Source organism: Ochotona princeps, chromosome 25, assembly GCF_030435755.1.
Source record: "Ochotona princeps isolate mOchPri1 chromosome 25, mOchPri1.hap1, whole genome shotgun sequence".
Classification (NCBI taxonomy): domain Eukaryota; kingdom Metazoa; phylum Chordata; class Mammalia; order Lagomorpha; family Ochotonidae; genus Ochotona; species Ochotona princeps.
Window position 1 is genome coordinate 25915241 of NC_080856.1, and position 18877 is coordinate 25934117.

The window sequence follows — 18877 nt, forward strand, 5'->3', positions numbered from 1 at the left end:
ACGTGCAGTCGTGGGAGAGGGAGAGACAGGATGGGCCCCAGGGTGCCTTGGTATCTATGGTGGTTCATGCCTTCATGTGTCTCTGAGGACAAGACTGCCACCCTCCCAGTCTTCCCAACCCTGGTATGCCTATACTTTGACTTGTAAACATTGTCAGGATTGGTTGTGTCTCCATGGTCCTTGCAGGCGATTCTTGAGCCCTTATGGATTCCTCTGCCTGTTTGAGGTGCGCCCTGTCCCTCTTTCTTTTGATGAGGTGCAGTGTGTGTCATGATCCCCAATGGGTGGTTTCAGGAGAGTAAATCCATAAAACAGTCTGAACATCACCATCGATTACCAATGCACTTGGCTCAGTTGGCAGCCAAATATGCAAGCCGACTTTTGCCCCTCTCCACTGCTGTCCTTCTGCGTCCATATCTATGTCTCTGTCTAGCTCCCCGGAGACTAGCGCAGCCACCCTCTGTCCCCGGAGGGAAATGGCTGCTTGTGCCCTATTGCTCTGGCCACAGAGGCTGGTGCCCACGTGGGATGGTGGGAAGTAGTCAGCCAGAGTGCTGTGCCCCATTCATGAACACCGTTTCCTCACACCCCAACAGAGCCTCCCGACAGCCACCCTGGCTGGCATCCCACAGAGTGTTCTCTCACACCCCTTGGAAAGCTCAGGGGACTCAATATATGGAGCCCCAAGCCGATGTCAAAATAGAGGACCATTTCGAGAAAAACAATGGACACATGCGAGAGGGTCCTTTGGCCCGGCTCCTCCGTGTGTATGGTGAGTCTCCCCGTGGACACTGACTCCTGTGACACTTGTTATTTTTCTACAAATGCCCCCAATGGTGCTATACCTATGCCCCCTTGGGTAAGTGTAAGATGCCACAAATATCTGTCCTGTGTGAATGTAAAGTGTGGTGGCCAAAAGCACAGCCCTGCTAAAGCCCAGCCCAGTCAGCCCTGCTAAAGCCCAGCCTCTTGTTGGGTCATGCCTGGCTCCTTGCACCTCCGCAGTGACACTATTCCCCCAGACACAGGTGTTCTGGCATCACACCATCCTCTCCCTGACACTCTTGGGCTGGTGACAGCCCCTGGTGCCCAAGGCCCTCAGCATTTGCATCCACATCCAGCAACCAGCTGTGGGGCTCGTGTGTCTCTCGCGAGCCGCCTAGCCTCTGCCTTGTGAGACGAGTTGACTGGATTCAGCCAGTCTAGAAGGCTCTTCCAGGTTCTGCCTCAGGGTTCCAATGCCGGCCCTTGGAGCTGGGGCCTGTGTCCCGCAGTATCCATGTACATGCGAGACCTTCGGGTGGTCTGGGTTGCCGAAGAGCCCCCCAAGCTCTGCTCCTGTTCTGCCTCAGCCCAGTGTGTGTGAGCAGGCACAACCCTGCCACATTCCCATGGAATGGCAGTCAGCTGGAATTCAGAGCCTTGTCTCAAGAGGCCAGCTGGGGTTTTGTCTGGTGTTGAGAGTCGGGGTGCAAAGGAGGCCTGAAGGTGGGTCACACGCCTTCAGGGTTTGGGTGATGTGTGTCTGACACTGACCTAGTGGGTTAATGAGGTTCCCCTGGCTCCCGTGGAAAAGGACAGTCCTGACCAGCGCCCTTGGACCTTGCCCTGCTGGCCGTGAGACGGGCCAGAGGCAGGAGCTTGCTCCTTGCTCAGCCAGAGAGGTAGACCCCCGTGTGGGTGATCCCCCTGTGTTTAGCTCCACTCACGGTGCCCTTCCCTGTGTGATGTGATTTGCATACTCCCTGCTGGCCTCTGCGGATGATAGTGACGCCCTAATGCACCTGAGGATGTGTAAGTCTCCAGACGTTGTGAGCACTCACGTTGCAGGGGTCCACGTGCAGTCGTGGGAAAGGGAGAGACATATTTCTCTTTGCCATTTTCCATTTTCTCCCTCTGTTGAGCCCCTGTACCGATTGGGCATTCTGATTGTATGTGCATGATTTACTGTGAGGAACACTCACCCCTCAGAAATGGGAGCAAACACTGACTTGCTGAAGACCAAGGGCAGGGGATGCGGAGGGGATTTGGTGACATCAGCAGCTGCTCTTTAGAGGAGGGCAGAGTGCCCCCCTCTTGCACCACAGGCAACACCTTCAGCTCAGGGAGGGGCTCTTCTACCCTCTGCTTTCTGCCTCTGCCTTCTCTATATTCCCTCTCTCAGCCTGTGGCTCAGCACGGCAGCTCCTCAGGATCTCAGTTTGGCTCTGGCCTCTGTCACTTCTGAGCATCCCCATAGACTCATTTATCAGCAGGACATGACCAAGATTCTCATTTGGTTTCCCTCTCTTGTTCCCTCCCAGATGCCATGAACCACCAGAACCATGGTGAACTACGGTGGTAAGCTGTCAGAAGAAGCAAAATACTTCCTATGAAAAACTTCTGAACAGCCATGTGAACTCAATGTCTTCACTGCAATGACTCGAGTCTCTCCAGAGGACTGAATTCTGTTCCCACTCTCCACTCTATCATTTCTATCATTTCTTACCCAACAAGGTGCACATGGGGGTGATGCAGCAGTAATTTTGACTCCTTTTGGAGCAACTGCCTCTAACATCAACTGCTGAATCTTTAATTTAGACTTCTCAATGATCATTACCAAAAAATGATTCTCAGAACCAACATGTGGATATTGGCAATTCATCAACACATAAATATTGTCCTACACTGGCATGATCTCCACATTTTGCAATCCACTCCTGATGTATCTATGGTCAACTTTTAGACTCATTTGTGTACTTTGGAAATTTAAGCTTTCAGTTCTCCTTATGTATTTTTAACTCTGGTATTATTCCCTTGTAGAAAGGAATATTCCTTCTCAAATATATTAAAGGTTGTATTTTATTATTATTGTGCTATTCATATTTTGAATCAGTGTTACAATCAATTCATTATTACTATGAGAATACAGATATAAAGAGAATGAAATATTCTCATTTCCCTATTTTCTTGTTAGTATACACCTCCCTTGTTGTGATCTATCCTTAAAACAGTGAGACGTTAGTGTTATCCTACCTTTAGATGTTCTTTGGCAAGACATTTATGTTGCCATGGTGTCCAAGTGAGCCCCGATGTATACGTGTGAGCCTAATTTCCAGATCCAAAGTCCCTCTCCTAGCACATTCCAGCTGCTGTAACAGAACAACAGTCCTGCTCAGCCCATAAAAAGGCAGATGCATATTTGTCACAATTCCTTGGGCTGGAAGGCCCATGCTGAAGCTGCCAGCAGCTGGGGTGTCTGGTGAGCATCCCGTTCATAATGGGCTGATGGCCTCTTCTGTGTGCTGCTTCACTTGATGGAAGGTCAGAGCAGCAAGCAGAGCCCTGTTGTCCTAAGGACCCCAAGCCTGTCCTCCTGAGGGCTCTGTCCTTATGAGCTGATCAACCCACCAATGATCCCACCTCCTCACAGCCAGAGCCCTGTTGTTCTAAGGACACCAAGCCTGTCCTCCTGAGGGCTCTGTCCTTATGAGCTGATCAACCCACCAATGATCCCACCTCCTCACAGCCTCAGCCGGGGAGTTAAGATTGGAACTGACCTGTGTCCTTTCTATAGGGAGGTGGATGCCATCATTCTTCTGATAAATCTCTGACGGACACACAGCATCTCCAGCTGAGCATGGACTAATCACAGGCCTTCACGTGTGTCCCATAAAGATGCTTCTGATGGCTTGGTGTCACATCGTGGCAGCCGAGGACTTCTCCACAACATTTTTGGGTTCCATGTCTTCAAGCACTGGTGTAGTTAGGCACTGGAGAAGATTCCAGGCCGTAGTTTCCAGGGCAGCAAGAATACACATCATGTCAGCATGTCTGTCTGTGTTGGGTGCTGTGAGTTGCTTCATCTGTGAGCCACGGGCACAGCAGTTCCCATCTAACCCAGACCTCTGGGCTTTCCTTGAGCCCAGGCTTTAGAGGAGGAACCGGAGGTGCACCTGCTCTCCTAACCAGCATCTGTCAGCCTTATTCACAATCCATCTGCATCCCATCAGATGTTGGGCACTCCTGCCTGAACCCTGTGTGTTCATATGACTCAGCTCCTGAAGACATTTGCCAGAATGGATCATTTTTTTTCTTCAGTGATAAGTCGTATCTGGAGATGCAGAGTCCAGCTCTCATAGGATGATATCAAGCTTTCTTTCACGGGGTCAGGGAGGCATTTGTCTAAGCGCTGTGTCTTACTGTATTGCTTATAGTTTCCAGTTGGACAGCATTTTTCCCATCCACCACATAAACCATTTTTCCCTGAAGTCTGCTGTGAGGGGACTATTAACTGCACCGTTTGGGCCACTGTTTTGTTGTGTTTGCTGCTTTCTTAAGGACTTATTTTATTTGAAAGGCAGAGTTCAAGAGAATGTGATTTTCCATCTGCTGATTCACCCCCTAGCTGACCGATACGGCTAGGACTGGGCCAGACCAAAGCCGGGAGCCAGGAGCTTCTTCTGGGGCTCCCCTGTGGTTGGCAGGGCCCCAAGCACTTGAGGCCCTCTTCTATTGATTTTCCCAATCAGAGGAAGTAGAGCAGCTGGGGCACGGGTTTGGCAGCCTCGGCTCCTGAGGGGCAGTGTGCACGACCATCCAGCAATGAAGGTTTTTTTATAATGTGTGTTCGCTTCCAGGACACTAAAAGTTTCCGCCTTTTTAAGGATATTTACTCAGAGCGTCACAACAAAACCAGGAGCTACCACAGCTTTGCAGTTCTGCCATCATACGAATGTCAGTGCTTTTTGAGCAATCTGAAATGTAAGTATGATTTATTTTCTGTGTTATTCAAATACACTCCAGGCTTGTTGTGCTTGCTTTTTAATGAGAGAGTTTAAAAAAACCCCTTATCTTTGGAGGTACAAAATGCTTAAGAGAAAAAGAGTCTGAGGTACAACTGCTTCTTCATGAATGGTATAAACGAATATGTGATCAATAGGATAATTAACTTCACATGTATCCCCAAAGGTACATTTACATGCCTGCCAGGTGAAATACATATATTTGGTGGTCAGATAAATGAATATGGAAAAGAAGGCACTTGGGGCTGGCATGGAGGTGTGGCACGTGAAGCCCCTGCCTGTGACACAGGCATCCCATGTGGGTACCAGTTCAAATTCCGGCTGCTCCGCTTCCGATCTAACATCCTGGTGATCCCATATTGGCTCCAATTCTAATCCCGGCAGCTCCACTTTCCATCCAGCTCCCTGTCTGTGGCCTGGGAAAGCAGCCGAGGACAGACCAAGGCCTTGGGACCCTGCTTCTGTGTGGGAGACCTGGAGGAAGTTCCTGGCTCCTGACTTCGGATCTGTGAAGCACCACCGGCCGTTGCAGTCACTTGGGGAATGAATCATCAGACGGAAGGTCTTTGTCTCTGCTCATCTCTCTGTATCTGACTTACCAATAAAAATAAATAATTCTTAAAAAAAAAAACCCTTTCAGTTATATTTTAAGCAACAAAGGGTTTTAGAAGCAGAGGTCCTTAGGCTACTTTTACCTGGAGTCAGCTGTCAAAATTAACATTTTCAGGGCCCGGCGGCGTGGCCTAGTGGCTAAAGTCCTCGCCTTGAAAGCCCCGGGATCCCATATGGGTGCCGGTTCTAATCCCGGCAGCCCCACTTCCCATCCAGCTCCCTGCTTGTGGCCTAGGAAAGCAGTCGAGGACGGGCCAAAGCTTTGGGACCCTGCACCTGCATGGGAGACCCGGGAGAGGTTCCAGGTTCCCGGCTTTGGATCGGCACACACCGGCCCGTTGCAGCTCACTTGGGGAGTGAAACATTGGATGGAAGATCTTCCTCTCTGTCTTTCCTCCTCTCTGTATATCTGGCTTTTCAATAATAATAAAATCTTTAAAAAAAAATTAACATTTTCAGAGGCCTTCATGCCCCTTCACCTCCAACTGCCAACATCCGTGTGGAAACTGATTCATGTCCCTGCTGTTCCACTTCCCATCCAGTTCCCTGCTTGTGGCCTGGGAAAGCAGTGGAGGACGACAGAAAGCCTTGGGACCCTGCACCTGCGTGGGAGACCCGAAAGAAGCTCCTGGCTCCTTGCTTCGGATTGGCTCAGCTCTGGCTAATACAGCTATTTAGGGAGTGAATCGACAGAGAAAGGATGTTTCTGTCTTTCCTTCTCTCTGTAAAGTCTGATTTGCTTTTCCAATAAAATATATATATTTTTATTTTTTAAAAGATTTTATTATTATTGGAAAGCCGGATAAACAGAGAGTAGGAGAGACAGAGAGGAAGATCTTCCATCCGATGTTTCCCCAAGTGAGCCATAACGGGCCGGTATGCGCCGATCCAAAGCCGGGAACCAGGAACCTCCCCTGGGTCTCCCACGTGGGGGCAGGGTCCCAATGCATTGGGCCGTCCTCTCCTGCTTTCCCAGGCCACAAGCAGGGAGCTGGATGGGAAGTGGAGCTGCCGGGATTAGAACCGGCGCCCATATGGGATCCCGGGGCTTTCAAGGGGAGGACTTTAGCCAGTAGACCACGCCGCCGGGCCCAATAAAAATGTGTATTTTTAAAATAAATCTTTTTAGTTTTGTGGGTAAGAGCCATCATCTTAAAGTATCGTTGAAGTACAATATCATTTTGAGAATTGCGGTACTGTAGAATTCTGAAAGGCCCAAAATCTAAAACCAGTAAGAATGTAGCCAATTGTGAAAACAACAAATAGAGTTACAACCTACTAACAGGCATGCTGTGGTGGACTCAACTGCAAGAAAAGTTTACTGATGATTACTTTTTATCTTGTTTATCATTAGCAACTTCTCGAGTCCATCAGATTTCTGTCAGAGTTTTTGAGAATTTTAGTCAAGGATTATTTGTCAGAAAGCTGTATTTACAAATAGTTTAGGTCCTTTCTTGATTGTGTTTCCAGAGAGGAACTAGAACTGTAGATAATGAGAGCCCTAAGATCATCATGATATAGGTCTGGCATTAAGTCACTACTTGCAAATTCTTATCTAACTGGAAGTTGAAAGGGGTAACAGTGTGTGTCCCATTGGTCGTTGGCCCCAGAGCCTAGGCCTGTGACGCCTGTATTTGTCTGCTTAAATTAAACACTCTGGTTAGGCACAAGCTCAGTAGTTGGTTTTTAATCCATCAGAAGGTAAACTATACTTTATTATTATTATTATTCCATGCACTTACATGTACCAACTCCCTGGCTTGATTCCCCGGATCACCTCACAGAGGAATCCTTGAGCCCCAGCCTAGGCTCAGATTCAGCTATGAGGAGGAACCAAACCAGACCCCTCCCTCTTGCTCCCGCAGTCTCTGTCTAGGATGAATGTGTCTCCAGGACCTTCACTCCCTCTTTCTCTTTGGAGAGCCCAAGGTGGGTCCTGACAGGTGGGTTGTGGCCGCGCCTGCTCCTCCCGCCGGCAGGGGCGCTGTGGGGAGGAGAGCGCGTCCTGGCCCGCCTGCGTCCAGACGCGCGCCACGCCCGGGGCTGGGTTTGCGGGGCGATCCGAGCGCTGCCCGAGTGCGGACCCAGCGGCGGCTGGACTGGGCCATGGCCCAGCGGACTCCGGTAAGAGCGGCCGCCCAGCGCGGATGCTCGGGTTCCTGTGGGTCCTCGTGGGCGCATGCAGCGGATGGGTTAGGACTGAGGGTCGCTTAGATTCTAGGGGTCGGGTCTGGGCCCAAGGGGGAGTCCATGGTCGAACCCCTAAACAAAGCCGAGCTAGCAATCCAGACGAGCCGGCAGTGAGACCCGGTAGCGTGGGGGAGCGGGCTGGGAAAAAGGGGCTGCGGACTTACCACGATTTTACGCCATAGCCCCCGGATGGCGTACAGGTTTTAAAAAAGAACGTGAGATTCTGGGTGCTTGAAATGTTTGGTCAGAATTTAGTGCTGATATGGGGATGCGTGGGTAGAGTAAGAAAGGAAGCTACTTTAGGAGAAGTGTAAAAGAGGATGTAAAAAGCTCAGAAAGAGTACATATGGATTATTTAATGGTTTGTTGAAAATGAAGCTTTTTATTTTATAAGTAGGCGTTTTTGTTATCGAATAACTTTTTTGTTGTTGCATAGTTGCAACGGTTGGGGATTAAATCTGCAGAAGACACACATCACCTTAATAGAGAAAATTGTAAGTAGGTGGGAGATATGCCATGAGGCTAGATGCAAAGGCTGCTTACAATAAAATAAAAATAAAATAAAATAAAATAAAAATACGTTCGCAAGTGACATCAAGGGACAGTGTCATTGTTTGTGAACTTAAACAGATTCTAAAAGCCACTGGAAAACTTGTAGTGGCTGTCCCTCACCACAGAATATGTACTCCAAGAGCCTCAGAGATGCCTGAGACAGACAGTAAAAACCTAATTTGGTGCCTTTTTTTCTCTATCTTAAGCATAACTGAAAGCATAACTTTTAGAGTGGAATAACAAAACGTAAAATTTTCTCCTGCTCACAATTTCACAGATAGAATTCTACTGGCGATCTTAGCAACATCAGCATGCCTTTTTTTTTTTTTTTAATTAGGTAAACTAACTTTCCCCTTTTTCAACTAGAGCCAAGTGTTCATTGCTTCTTTCTGCCGTATCCACATCAGGACCATTGTTGCTCCTCCAGTGTTTTGGGGCTATTCTTAAGTAGAACAAGGTTACTGGCCGTAAGCACTGCAGTATTGGGACAGTTGATTAATGACTATGAAGGGTACTGAGTTAAAACATGCAGAGAGTGTATGCAGCCAGGACACACCGACAGAGGGAAGATGCGTATTCTGGGTGGGAGAGAGGAGGTTAGCATCCGATATCATCATGCTACTCAAAACTCATGCAACTTAAAACAAAGCTTTAACTCTTCTATTGTCCATCTAACACATACATTTTTAAAAATCCATTTACTTTAGTTTGAAAAGGCAGCTTTACAGCAAGAGAAAAGTGGAGGCAGTGAGAAAGACATCTTTCATCTGCTGGCCCACTCCCCAGATGGCCACAACAGCCAGAGCTTTTCAAAGCACTTGAACCATCCTCTGCTGCTTTCCCAGGCCATAGGCAGGAAGCTGCATCAGATGTGGAGCAGCCGGGACTAGAACTGGTGCCCAAATGGGAAGCTGATGTTGCAGGCACAGGCTTAACCTACGATAGCATTGCATAAGCCCAATAGGAAGCGCTCTAAGAGTCAAAACAACTTCCTAAAATGTGGGAAGGAAAATGATCAGAAAAAGAAGGAAGCTAAACAGAAAGGCAGCTGGGTCCAACTGAGGCACCAGCCTGATGCACCTGGAGGAGCCCCTGTGTCAGAATCAGCAGGAAGGAGTCTGAGCTGCTGGAACCCACAAAGTCATGACAACAGAAGCATTGAAACACAGACAAGTCACGTCCAGGAGGATTCTATACTGGCAAGCACACAAACAAGGAGATTTCAGACGGCACCTGTAAAAACGGAAGCAGCCTATATACCCTTATGTTTAGGAATTCCCCATCTTAGACTCTATCCTGTGGAAGTAAAAGCATGAATATGCCATGAGGTACAAAGGAGCATTGCATTTGTATATTATAGATGATGTGGAAACAATACGCATCTTAATGGTAGAGTATGTGTGCTCATGGCATATGACTTACCAAAAAATAGATTTGTCTTCAAATATTGACCTGGAAAGAGACCCATGACAGATTAACCCCTATGAGGTTTCAGAGTGATTTGTTTCCATTGCCAAACCCTACCTTCATCTCACACACACACACACGTGCGTGTACACCAGCATCAACAGTTCAGAAGCACTTGGAGGTGGCGGGGCTGTCATGGTTAGCAGCAGGAGTCTGCTAACCTGTAAGCGAATGGTGGGCAGGGCTGGAGCGCCTGAAGCTCTCGCGACCGTGGGTCATGTCTGTCATTGCAGTTCCCTCTGACTTTTGAGGATGTTGCCATCTACTTCTCAGAGCAGGAGTGGCGCCATCTGGAGGCCTCGCAGAAACAGCTTTATAGAAACGTAATGCGAGCCAATTATGAGACGCTTGTCTCTCTAGGTAAGCAATGTCCCATTGCATGGCCGGGCCATGAGCCTGGCTCCCTGAGGGACTCTCGGCCATTTGATGTGTCTGTCCCTAGGACATAGGTGGCATAGAGCTAACTCAGAAAGACCAGCTTCTGATTTCAGCCCATCTACTTGTGGCTGTGGCAGGTATCTGGGGAGTAAACCAGTGGGCGAGAGCTCTGTCTCTCAGATAAATTTTAAAGGATAATTGCCATTTTGTTTTTGGACAAAACACAGCATTGCAGACACCTGGGGGCATGACAAAATTACAGCAACACACCTGGCCCAACAAGTGCAGAGAAATTAGAAGTACTGTGTGGTAAGGGGTCAGCTTGGTTCCTCTTTATGTAAGTCTGTAACCTGTTTTCTTTTCATCCCTCCTGATATATTGTTCCAGCACTTCTTGTATATTGTTCCGTTTAGAGAACTGTAGAAGTAATTATTGTGCTTTACATCGAGTGTTTAAGGAAGTCCCAACTCCCCACCTGACTTCTCTGTGCAGATAGTGGACTTCCCAAACCGGAACTAATATCCTGGATTGAACAGGAGGGAGAGCCGTCCAGAAGTTCTGAAGAGTCGCAGAAATCAGAAAGCATCATTCACTCCTCCGCCGATGTTGATACAGCAACTGAGGGACAGTCGCTTTGGGGTAAGTATTAAGAAATCAGAGCCATGGTCTTAAGATGCCATGTTGAGATTTCCTAGTTTCTGTTCTCTGATTATATCTTCTTGTTTGACCAAGCTGATATTTGACATCTGAAAGTCTAAAGAAAGGCAATAAAGCACAGTGCTTAGGAGTGCGGATTCTGGCTGAAGTCTGGATCTTGCTTTTTCTGGATGACTTTAGTCAAGTTATTAAATCTCAGAGTATTTCAGTTTCTGTTGTGTAAAATGAAAATAGTAAAAGCACTGACAGTGATCGTGAATACAGTGTTAACATGATCCCTGTCGCATGGCAGGAGCCAGTGCTGGAAGCTATCTTAAAGGAGGCAAAGAGCTAATGTAGAGGTCGCTTACCGGGATCCTTGCGACCAATGGGCTTCTTGGCTGTCCAGAGGCTGCTGTGTCTTTAAATGCTTGCCATCTAGCTCTCCTTATTTGTTTCTTGTAATAATGGAAGCAGCCAACATTTTGGGGTTCATTAAAGTCAGTTTTAGGGGGCCAGCATTTGAGTGCCCTGGCTGCTCTGCCTCCGATCTACCTTCCTTCTAATAGATGTTCAACTCAGCAGAGGATGCCTCAAGTATGTGGGCCCCTGTCACCCATCAGGGAGGCCAGGACAGAGTTCCTGGCTTCTGGCTTTGGCTTGGTCCAGACCTGTGTGTGGTAGCCAACTGAGGAGTCAACCAACACGTGGAAGATCTCTTCCTCTCTCCCTTTCTTTCGCTGTTACTCTGCCTTCCAGTTAGACTAGACAGAAAGATAGATGATAGATAGATAGATAGAGAGATAGATAGAGAGATAGATCTTATTTAAAAGGCATCCGAGTTCAGAATGAGAGTGGCTTTTGGCATGGAGTTAAGGTACAGCTTGGGAGGCCCACAACTCATACTGGAGAACATAGCTTTGAGTCGCATCTCTGCTTCGAATCCAGCTTCCTGCTGATGCCAGTGGAGAGGCAGTTTAAGCAGATGAGTCCCTGGCACCCATATTGGAGGCTCAAATGGAGTTCTGGGCTTCTGGCTTCAACCTGGTCCAGACCTAGCTGATGTGATATTCAAATCAATATAAATAAACAACATATAGGATGAAAAAGTCTAATGGGTGCTTCATGCCAAGGAGTCGTGTCAAATTGTTTATTTCGGAGGTCTTTATCCATAAATCGCTTTCCTCTTTCCCATTTATTATTACTTCTTTCAGGAACCTTTTAAGAGCATTGGTAGGAATGGGAGCAGGGAGAGAGGAGTCAGCCTGCTCCTGCAGACTGGTCTTAAGATGGATCACAGATGGCATAGATGTCATCAGTCAGGGTCTCTGTTAGGGCCTTCACTGCTGTCAGTGTCTGTATGTATCTACATCCATGTCAGGTAAGAATGATGTACTGTCTGCTGGACTGGGGCGCTTCAGAAGCAGTGGGTCAGCACTCAGGGGTGCACGCATACTTATTTACTTGAAAGAGTTACAGGAAGGAAGAAAAAGTTACAGAGAAAGAGAGAGCTCTTTCATCCTCTGATTTACTCCCAGAAGACCACAGCAGCTGGGACAGACAACCAAGAGCTTCTTCCAGGCCTCCCATGTGGGTGGCATGGGCCCAAGGACTTGGGCCATCGTCCTCTGCTTTTCCCAGGTGCATTACGAGGAACTGGATCAGAAGTGGTGCATCCGGGACTCAAAATCGTTGCCTGTGTTGTTAGCTGTTGGCACCAGACAGCATCTTCATGTGTCACACTACAACACCAGCCCCTTCCGTTTTTAAAAATCTAAGTTTGTTCAGTTTAGTTTCACAGACTATGACCAAATTCATTTTGGTGATGAAAGCAGACCCACACGATATGGAAGCCTGGTTCCCAGGCTCCCCCGGGGAACTGGCACAGACTACTTGACACCGTTGACAGGAAAACTAACTGACTGTTTGTCTTCAGTTTCAGGAAGCCAGCAGCCTGTGAGCTCAGGAGAAATTAAATGCCATTTCCAGTCAGACCCGCTTCAGAGTCAGCATTCTTTCAGGCTCACCTCAGACGACAGGGAGGATGTTTCCTTCGGGCTTGCCCAAGGCCTCATGGAGGCAGAGACCGAGAATCTACAGAGACATAGCCCAGGTGCTGCTAAGGCAGCAGTCTACGGCTCCAGATGTCCACACAGGGAAGGAATCCCAGGTCACAGAGTGCTGGGGCTGTCCCAGGAGGCCCCCGAGCGCCCCTGCCCTGACTGCGGGGAAAGCTGTCGCAAGAAGGAGCATTTAGTGAAGAGCCAGAGGAGTCACTCCGCCGACCTGCCACATAAGGCCTTGACGTGCAGCACACGAGCTGGGCCACAGCAGCAGCAGGACAACGTCCCCCGGACAGAGAGGCACGTCCCATGCCAGGAGTGCGGGGAGAGCTTCTGCCTGACGCAGTATCTGCTGAGACATCTGACTGCCCACTCTAGGAAGAGCCCATTCCAGTGTCCTGAATGCAAAATGTGCTTCTGCCATAAGCGGACCCTTCTCAGCCACCGCCTCACGCACAAGGGGGAGAGGGCTGCTCAGCTTCCCGCATGTGGCAAGAGTTTCCACCTGAGGAGCAATGCGCAGGCGCAGCCATGCCTGCATGGCACAGTGAGGCCGGGGCCCTGGAAAGGAGGCCGCAGGGCCGTCACCAGTGTACAACCAGGACAAAAGCTAGGTCCACGCGTGGACTGTGAGGAGCCCTGCCATGGGGAAGTGGGCGCGGAGGCCCTGCAGCGCAGGTGCGGCGGACAGCAGCCCCGCACTTGCCCTGAGTGCTGCAGGTGCTTCTCCACGAGCGCCAAGCTTGCAGGCCACTTGGCACACGCGGGAGAAAAGCCCCGCCAGTGTCCAGGGCGCAGCAAGTGCTTCCGCGTGCGTGGACACGGTGGGGAGCGACGCATCTCCTGCCGGAAGCGTGGCACAGGCTTCCCCGGAGAGAAGCCCTTCCTGTGTGCCGAGTGTGACAGGAGCTTCCGCCAACGGGGACAGCTGCTGAGGCACCAGCGGCTGCACACGGAGGAGAAGCCCTTCCGGTGCCTGGAGTGTGGGCAGAGCTTCCGTCTGAAGAGCATGTTGAGAACCCACAGGCTCCGACACGGCGGAGAAAGGCCGTTCTCCTGCGGAGAGTGTGGCAGGGGCTTCACGCACCAGTGCAAGCTGCGCGAGCACCTGAGGGTGCACAGTGGGGAGAGGCCCTTCCGGTGTCCGGAGTGCGACAGGAGCTTCCGCCTGAAGGGCATCCTCAAGGCGCACCTGCGCACTCACAGCAAGGAGCGGCCCTTCTCGTGCGGGGAGTGTGGCAAGGGCTTCACCAGGCAGTCCAAGCTCACCGAGCACTTCCGCGTCCACAGCGGGGAGAGGCCCTTCCCGTGCCCGCAGTGCGAGCGGAGCTTCCGCCTGAAAGGGCAGCTGCTGAGCCACCAGCGCCTGCACACCGGGGAGAGGCCCTTCCAGTGCCCGCAGTGCGGCAAGAGCTACCGCGTGAAGGCCGACATGAAGGCCCACCAGCTGCTGCACGGCGGCAAGATGCCCTTCTCCTGTGAGTGTGGCAAGGGCTTTGCCAAACAGTCCAAGCTCATCGAACACATCAGGACGCACACGGGAGAGAAGCCCTTCCAGTGTCCCAAGTGTGACAAGAGCTTCCGTCTGAAGGCCCAGCTGCTTAGCCACCAGGGCCTGCACACAGGGGAGAGACCTTTCCATTGCCCTGAGTGTGATAAAAACTTCCGGGAAAGAGGCCACATGCTTCGGCACCAGCGCATCCACAGGCCCGACAGGCCCTTTGCCTGCGGGGACTGTGGGAAGGGCTTCATCTATAAATCCAAATTAGCTGAGCACGCCAGAGTGCATGCCAAATCCTACCGTCCTCCAGCCCAGCCTGATGCGAAGGAAAGGCTTAGCCAGTTGTTTGCAATGATCCAGGCTGACTGGAGCTGAGGGAACATAACCCAGCAGAACAGTTCAGGAGGGCGTGGCGCAGTAACCTAATGGCTGAAGTCTTCGCCTTGCATGCACTAGGACCCCATATGGCACTGGTTTGTGGCCCAGCTGCTCCACTTCCCATCCAGCTCCCTGCCTGTGGCCTGAGAGAGCAGTAGAGGACGGCCCAAAGCCTTGGGACTGTGCACCCATGTGGGAGACCCAGAAGAAGCTCCTGGCTCCTGGCTTTAGATTGGCTCAGCTCCAGCTGTTGAGGCCATTTAAGGAGTAAACCAGCAGACAGAAGATCTGTCTCTCCTTCTCTCTATAAATCTGATCCAGATTTATAAATAAATAAATCTTTAAGGAGGAAAAAAAAGTGTTGCATGAACAGTTACATAAAGATTCTAATTAAATTGTCTGTTGCTTCAATCTTAGAGATGAAGATTTGCAAAGATTATAAGCACTTGAACTTTCATATAAAGAGGAAGAAAAAATCCTCAGTGAATCATAATTTAGGAAGTGAAAACAAAAATTTCAAAAAAAAAGCACTCATAATAATTGGAGGAAATACCATTATTGTGAAATAAGAACTTAAGCTTACGGAAAAGAAGGCATGTGGAAATAACTTCTAAGTTGTTGAGAGAAATGGATTAATAAAATTTTAGGATTAGTGACAAACCTGTAGAAAGTAAAATAGAAGATCCAACAGGTAGAAAATAGGAAAATAAATGGAAGACAACAAATTGTGCAAATTCTGGTACTTTGGGGTTCTGATCCTGTGTTCTGTTTAATTTGTAGCCCACATGCATACATGTCTTAATTATATATGTTGTAAATGTGTAAGGAGGGAGTGAGGGAGGGAGTTCATGCAAATAAGGGGAAAACAGCACACATACGTACACAGTCCCAGAAATGACTTGATGGCCTCTTATGCGTTTATGTGAAATTGTGGGTCGGTGTCTGGCCCAGCAGCTCCAGTTAAGATGCTGTTATGACGCACAAGTCCCACGTTGGACTCTGTGGGTTCAATCCTTGGCTCTACTGCCTCATCTTACAGTAGATGTGGGCTCAGATGCTTGGGTCCTCACCAGCCCTTGGACATACAGATGGAATTCCAGGCTCTTGGCTTTACCACGGCTCAGCCAGAATTAATGCAGACTGAATCTACAGATGGAAGATGGCAGTGTCTTTCTGCCTTTCAAATAAACATTGAAAGAAGTCTTTTTTACAGCATATAGAATAACTTAACAATTTTAAGTAATTTTAGAACTACAAGGAGCTTAAGGCGGATTTGTTTTGTTTTATCCAATCTCCAACATTGCAGAGAAGAAAACAGAACCCACCATACATGTCTCATTCAGAATCTCACACCTAACTGGGGATTGTGCTGGAACTCTGCAGGTGTCCTGGTTTCCAGGCAGGGAATCTTGAACCACCCTTAATCAGACATCCAGGAAATGCAGCTTCTAGGAATAACGGCCAAATGCTCAAAGAAACCAACCAGCAGTTATCTCCATGAGTTGCTTTGTTGCCAAAAGTTAAAAACAAAAGGAGGGGGAATTTTCAAAATCTGAAAGAAGAGTACAAACGAAACAGGAAAAACTCAACGGTCCCAGAGAGGTGACTGGCAGCTTCCTGGAAGAGACCAAAAACCTCACCGAAAGGATTAATTGTGTGAATGTCCACATGCAAACATGGAAATAAGTCTGTGGTGAAGAAGAAGAGAAAATCAAGGCATAGTATCATATAAGTTTAAGGGAAATAATGGTCTCTAGTCAGAGCTAAGCCTTGAACCCATGACTGCACTGAGCAGGCTCGTCCGTAGGTGGAAGCCAGAGGAGTGGCTGTGTGCCCAAGATAGCAAAATGTTCCTTTAAATGTTGAAGCCCACCAGGTGGGTGCCAGGGATACAGAGAATAGTGAACCAACTGGGAAAAGACATCCAATTCTATCTCAAAGAGTACCAATTATCGTATCCTGGCATGTGTGAGGACTTTAGCCAAGGTCTTTTCTCTGTGATCTTAATCATTGGTCTCATTGGACTATCAGGTTTGGGAAACTAGGAAACTGAAAAATATTCTTTGTTTTCACCTGCCAGGTATCACTGGTCTATCCATATATATGCTACTTATTTATTTTAAAGTGTTATAGAAGGGCTTGGTGTAGTAGCCTAGTGGCCAAAGTTCTCATCTTGCATGCCCCCAGGATCCCATATGGGTGCTGGTTCTAATCCCAGCAGCCCCACGTCCCATCCAGCTTCCTGCTTGTGACCTGGGGAAGCAGTTTAGGATGGCCCAAAGCCTTGGGACCCTGCACCCACGTGGGAGACCTGGAGGAGGCTCCTGGCTCTTGGCTTTGGATCAGCTGAGCTCCAGCCAATGTGGCCACTTAGGGAGTGAACCAGTGGACAGAAGATCTTCCTTTCTGTATTTCTCCTCTCTGTATATCTGATTTTCCAATAATAATAAATAAGTAAATCTTTTTTTTAAGCGTTACATGAGAGAGAGACTACACTTCCACCTGTTGGTTTACTTCCTACACAATGGCCAGGGGTTGGCCAGGTGGGCCAGGAGTTTCTTTCATATCTCCAGGAACCCCAATACTTGGGCTTTGCTTTTCCCTAGAGTGGGATGCAAAGTGGAGCAGCTGGGATTTAAGCCTGCCCCCAATTGGGATGCTGGCACTGTAGTTGGCAGCTTAACCCACAGCAGAAAGCACTTTAAAAAGCTTCCTTCCTACACCTGACTTAACAAAGGGGCTTAGGAAAATCGGTTATATTGGTTGCGTATTTGGGTCAATGGGGTCCTTTTTCTTCTCACTTTAATAAAGGTTCATAGGACACTCTGAAAAAATACACAATTCCAACTAGTGCTTATGCCTTGGAAGAATTCTTTAGGGTGATCTTTGAACTGCTGGAGATCTGACACATCACTCATAAATCATTCAGAACAATCACTGCTCTTACGTTTACCTGCACATGAATCCTTGGAGCATGCTCCACACTGGGGACCCTGGGATGACATCGGGTGGCCGTTCCCCAGCCCTGGTACTGTGGCGGTTGGGAGGCTGGGTGCAGCTTCTCCCCTTATCCCCCCCTTCCTCCAGACACTGAAAGAAGAAAAACTAAAATGTGGAAACAATGGTCTCACCCACTTTCCCCTAACCCTCAACCCTTCCCCACTCTAATCAACTATGGTAACCTAATCAAAAATAAAAATTTTACCTTCACACCTTTCTGCTTTACCAAACTCCCATGGACAAATCAACTCAAAGAGGGTAAGAAAAACTTTTCTTTTTTAAGATTTTTAAAAATTTTATTGTAAAGGCAGATTTACAAAGAGGAGAGACAAAGGTCTTCCCCAAACAGCCGCACAAGGGTAGAGCTAAGATCTGAAGCCAGGAGCTTCTTCCTAGTCTCCCATGCAGGTGTAGAGTCCCAAGGCTTTAGGCCGTCCTCCACCGCTTTCCCAGGCCACAATCGGAAGGTAAGTGGAGCAGCCAGGAGACAAACCAGTGCCCACATGGGATGCAGCTCTCAGGCGGATTATTAGTTTACTGAGCCACTGCATCGCCCTAGCAAAATCTTCATGGAGAAAAACACTGTGGAACCCTTGAGTTTCATTGTGGTTTTCCGTTGTTTCTGCCCTGTCCTCTCCAGGTGTCAAAAGCCTCAAATCCTAACGCATATCAGGGGTTTCTTTCCTGACGCAACAAGTTATTCTCTTAACCTGCTTGCTTCTCCAAAGTGGTCAAGAGTGGAAAATCTCAAAACCCCGCTTGGACCTAGGCAAACCACCTATATTACCTATGTGGTATTTCTCTTGCAGAAAATCCCCAGAGGCACAAATGACAGGGGGCATCGTTTAGAAAATACCCTGCCGTGTTCACATGAGCCCCTGAAAGCATGCACTACACCGTGCGCCCATCCCCGTGCAGCCGCCCATGACCAGGAAAGAAGCGCAACCTTTGTAAGTTCCATGAAGAAGCCCAGCAACCCGAAGCAGACTCGGGAGCCCCGTGCCCTCCTCTGCCCACTCGTGCCCCTCTGCTCGTCCCGGCATGGGACCTCTCACAATCGCAGCCAACTGCGCGCGCGGAGCGCCTGGCTGGCCTTCGCTCCAGGAATGGACACGTGTTCTTCCTGCCGAGTTTGGAGTGAGTCAGCATAGCCTCCCCATCCCAGTTCCCAGGCACCGCCCCGACCGCAGCGCCGGCCAATCGGGCCCCGCGGCGTCGTCAGGGCCCGCCCCGCCGAGCTCGGCCCGCCGCCTTTGTTCTCCCCAGCTGCCTCTCTCGGCCTGTGCGCTCCCCGCAAACCGAGTGGCAGACGCTGA

The 18877-nt window shown here is 49.1% G+C and overlaps 1 protein-coding gene and 1 long non-coding RNA gene across 2 annotated transcripts; one reads left to right on the plus strand and one right to left on the minus strand.

The window, feature by feature from the left end:
- Nucleotides 1-7283: 7283 nt before the first annotated feature.
- Nucleotides 7284-15310, plus strand: ZNF786 (zinc finger protein 786). The gene is made up of 4 exons (XM_058681348.1): nt 7284-7520; nt 9839-9965; nt 10476-10622; nt 12556-15310. The coding sequence occupies exons 1-4, from the start codon at nt 7503-7505 to the stop codon at nt 14556-14558; spliced, it is 2295 nt and encodes a 764-aa protein (XP_058537331.1). The 5' UTR covers nt 7284-7502; the 3' UTR covers nt 14559-15310.
- LOC131483386 (uncharacterized) lies at nt 10622-18579 on the minus strand. Its single transcript, XR_009247626.1, has 3 exons — nt 18508-18579; nt 17515-17651; nt 10622-10737 (listed from the first exon to the last, which is right to left on the minus strand). It is a non-coding gene; the product is annotated as an uncharacterized LOC131483386 (long non-coding RNA).
- Between the last annotated feature and the right edge of the window lie 298 nt (nt 18580-18877).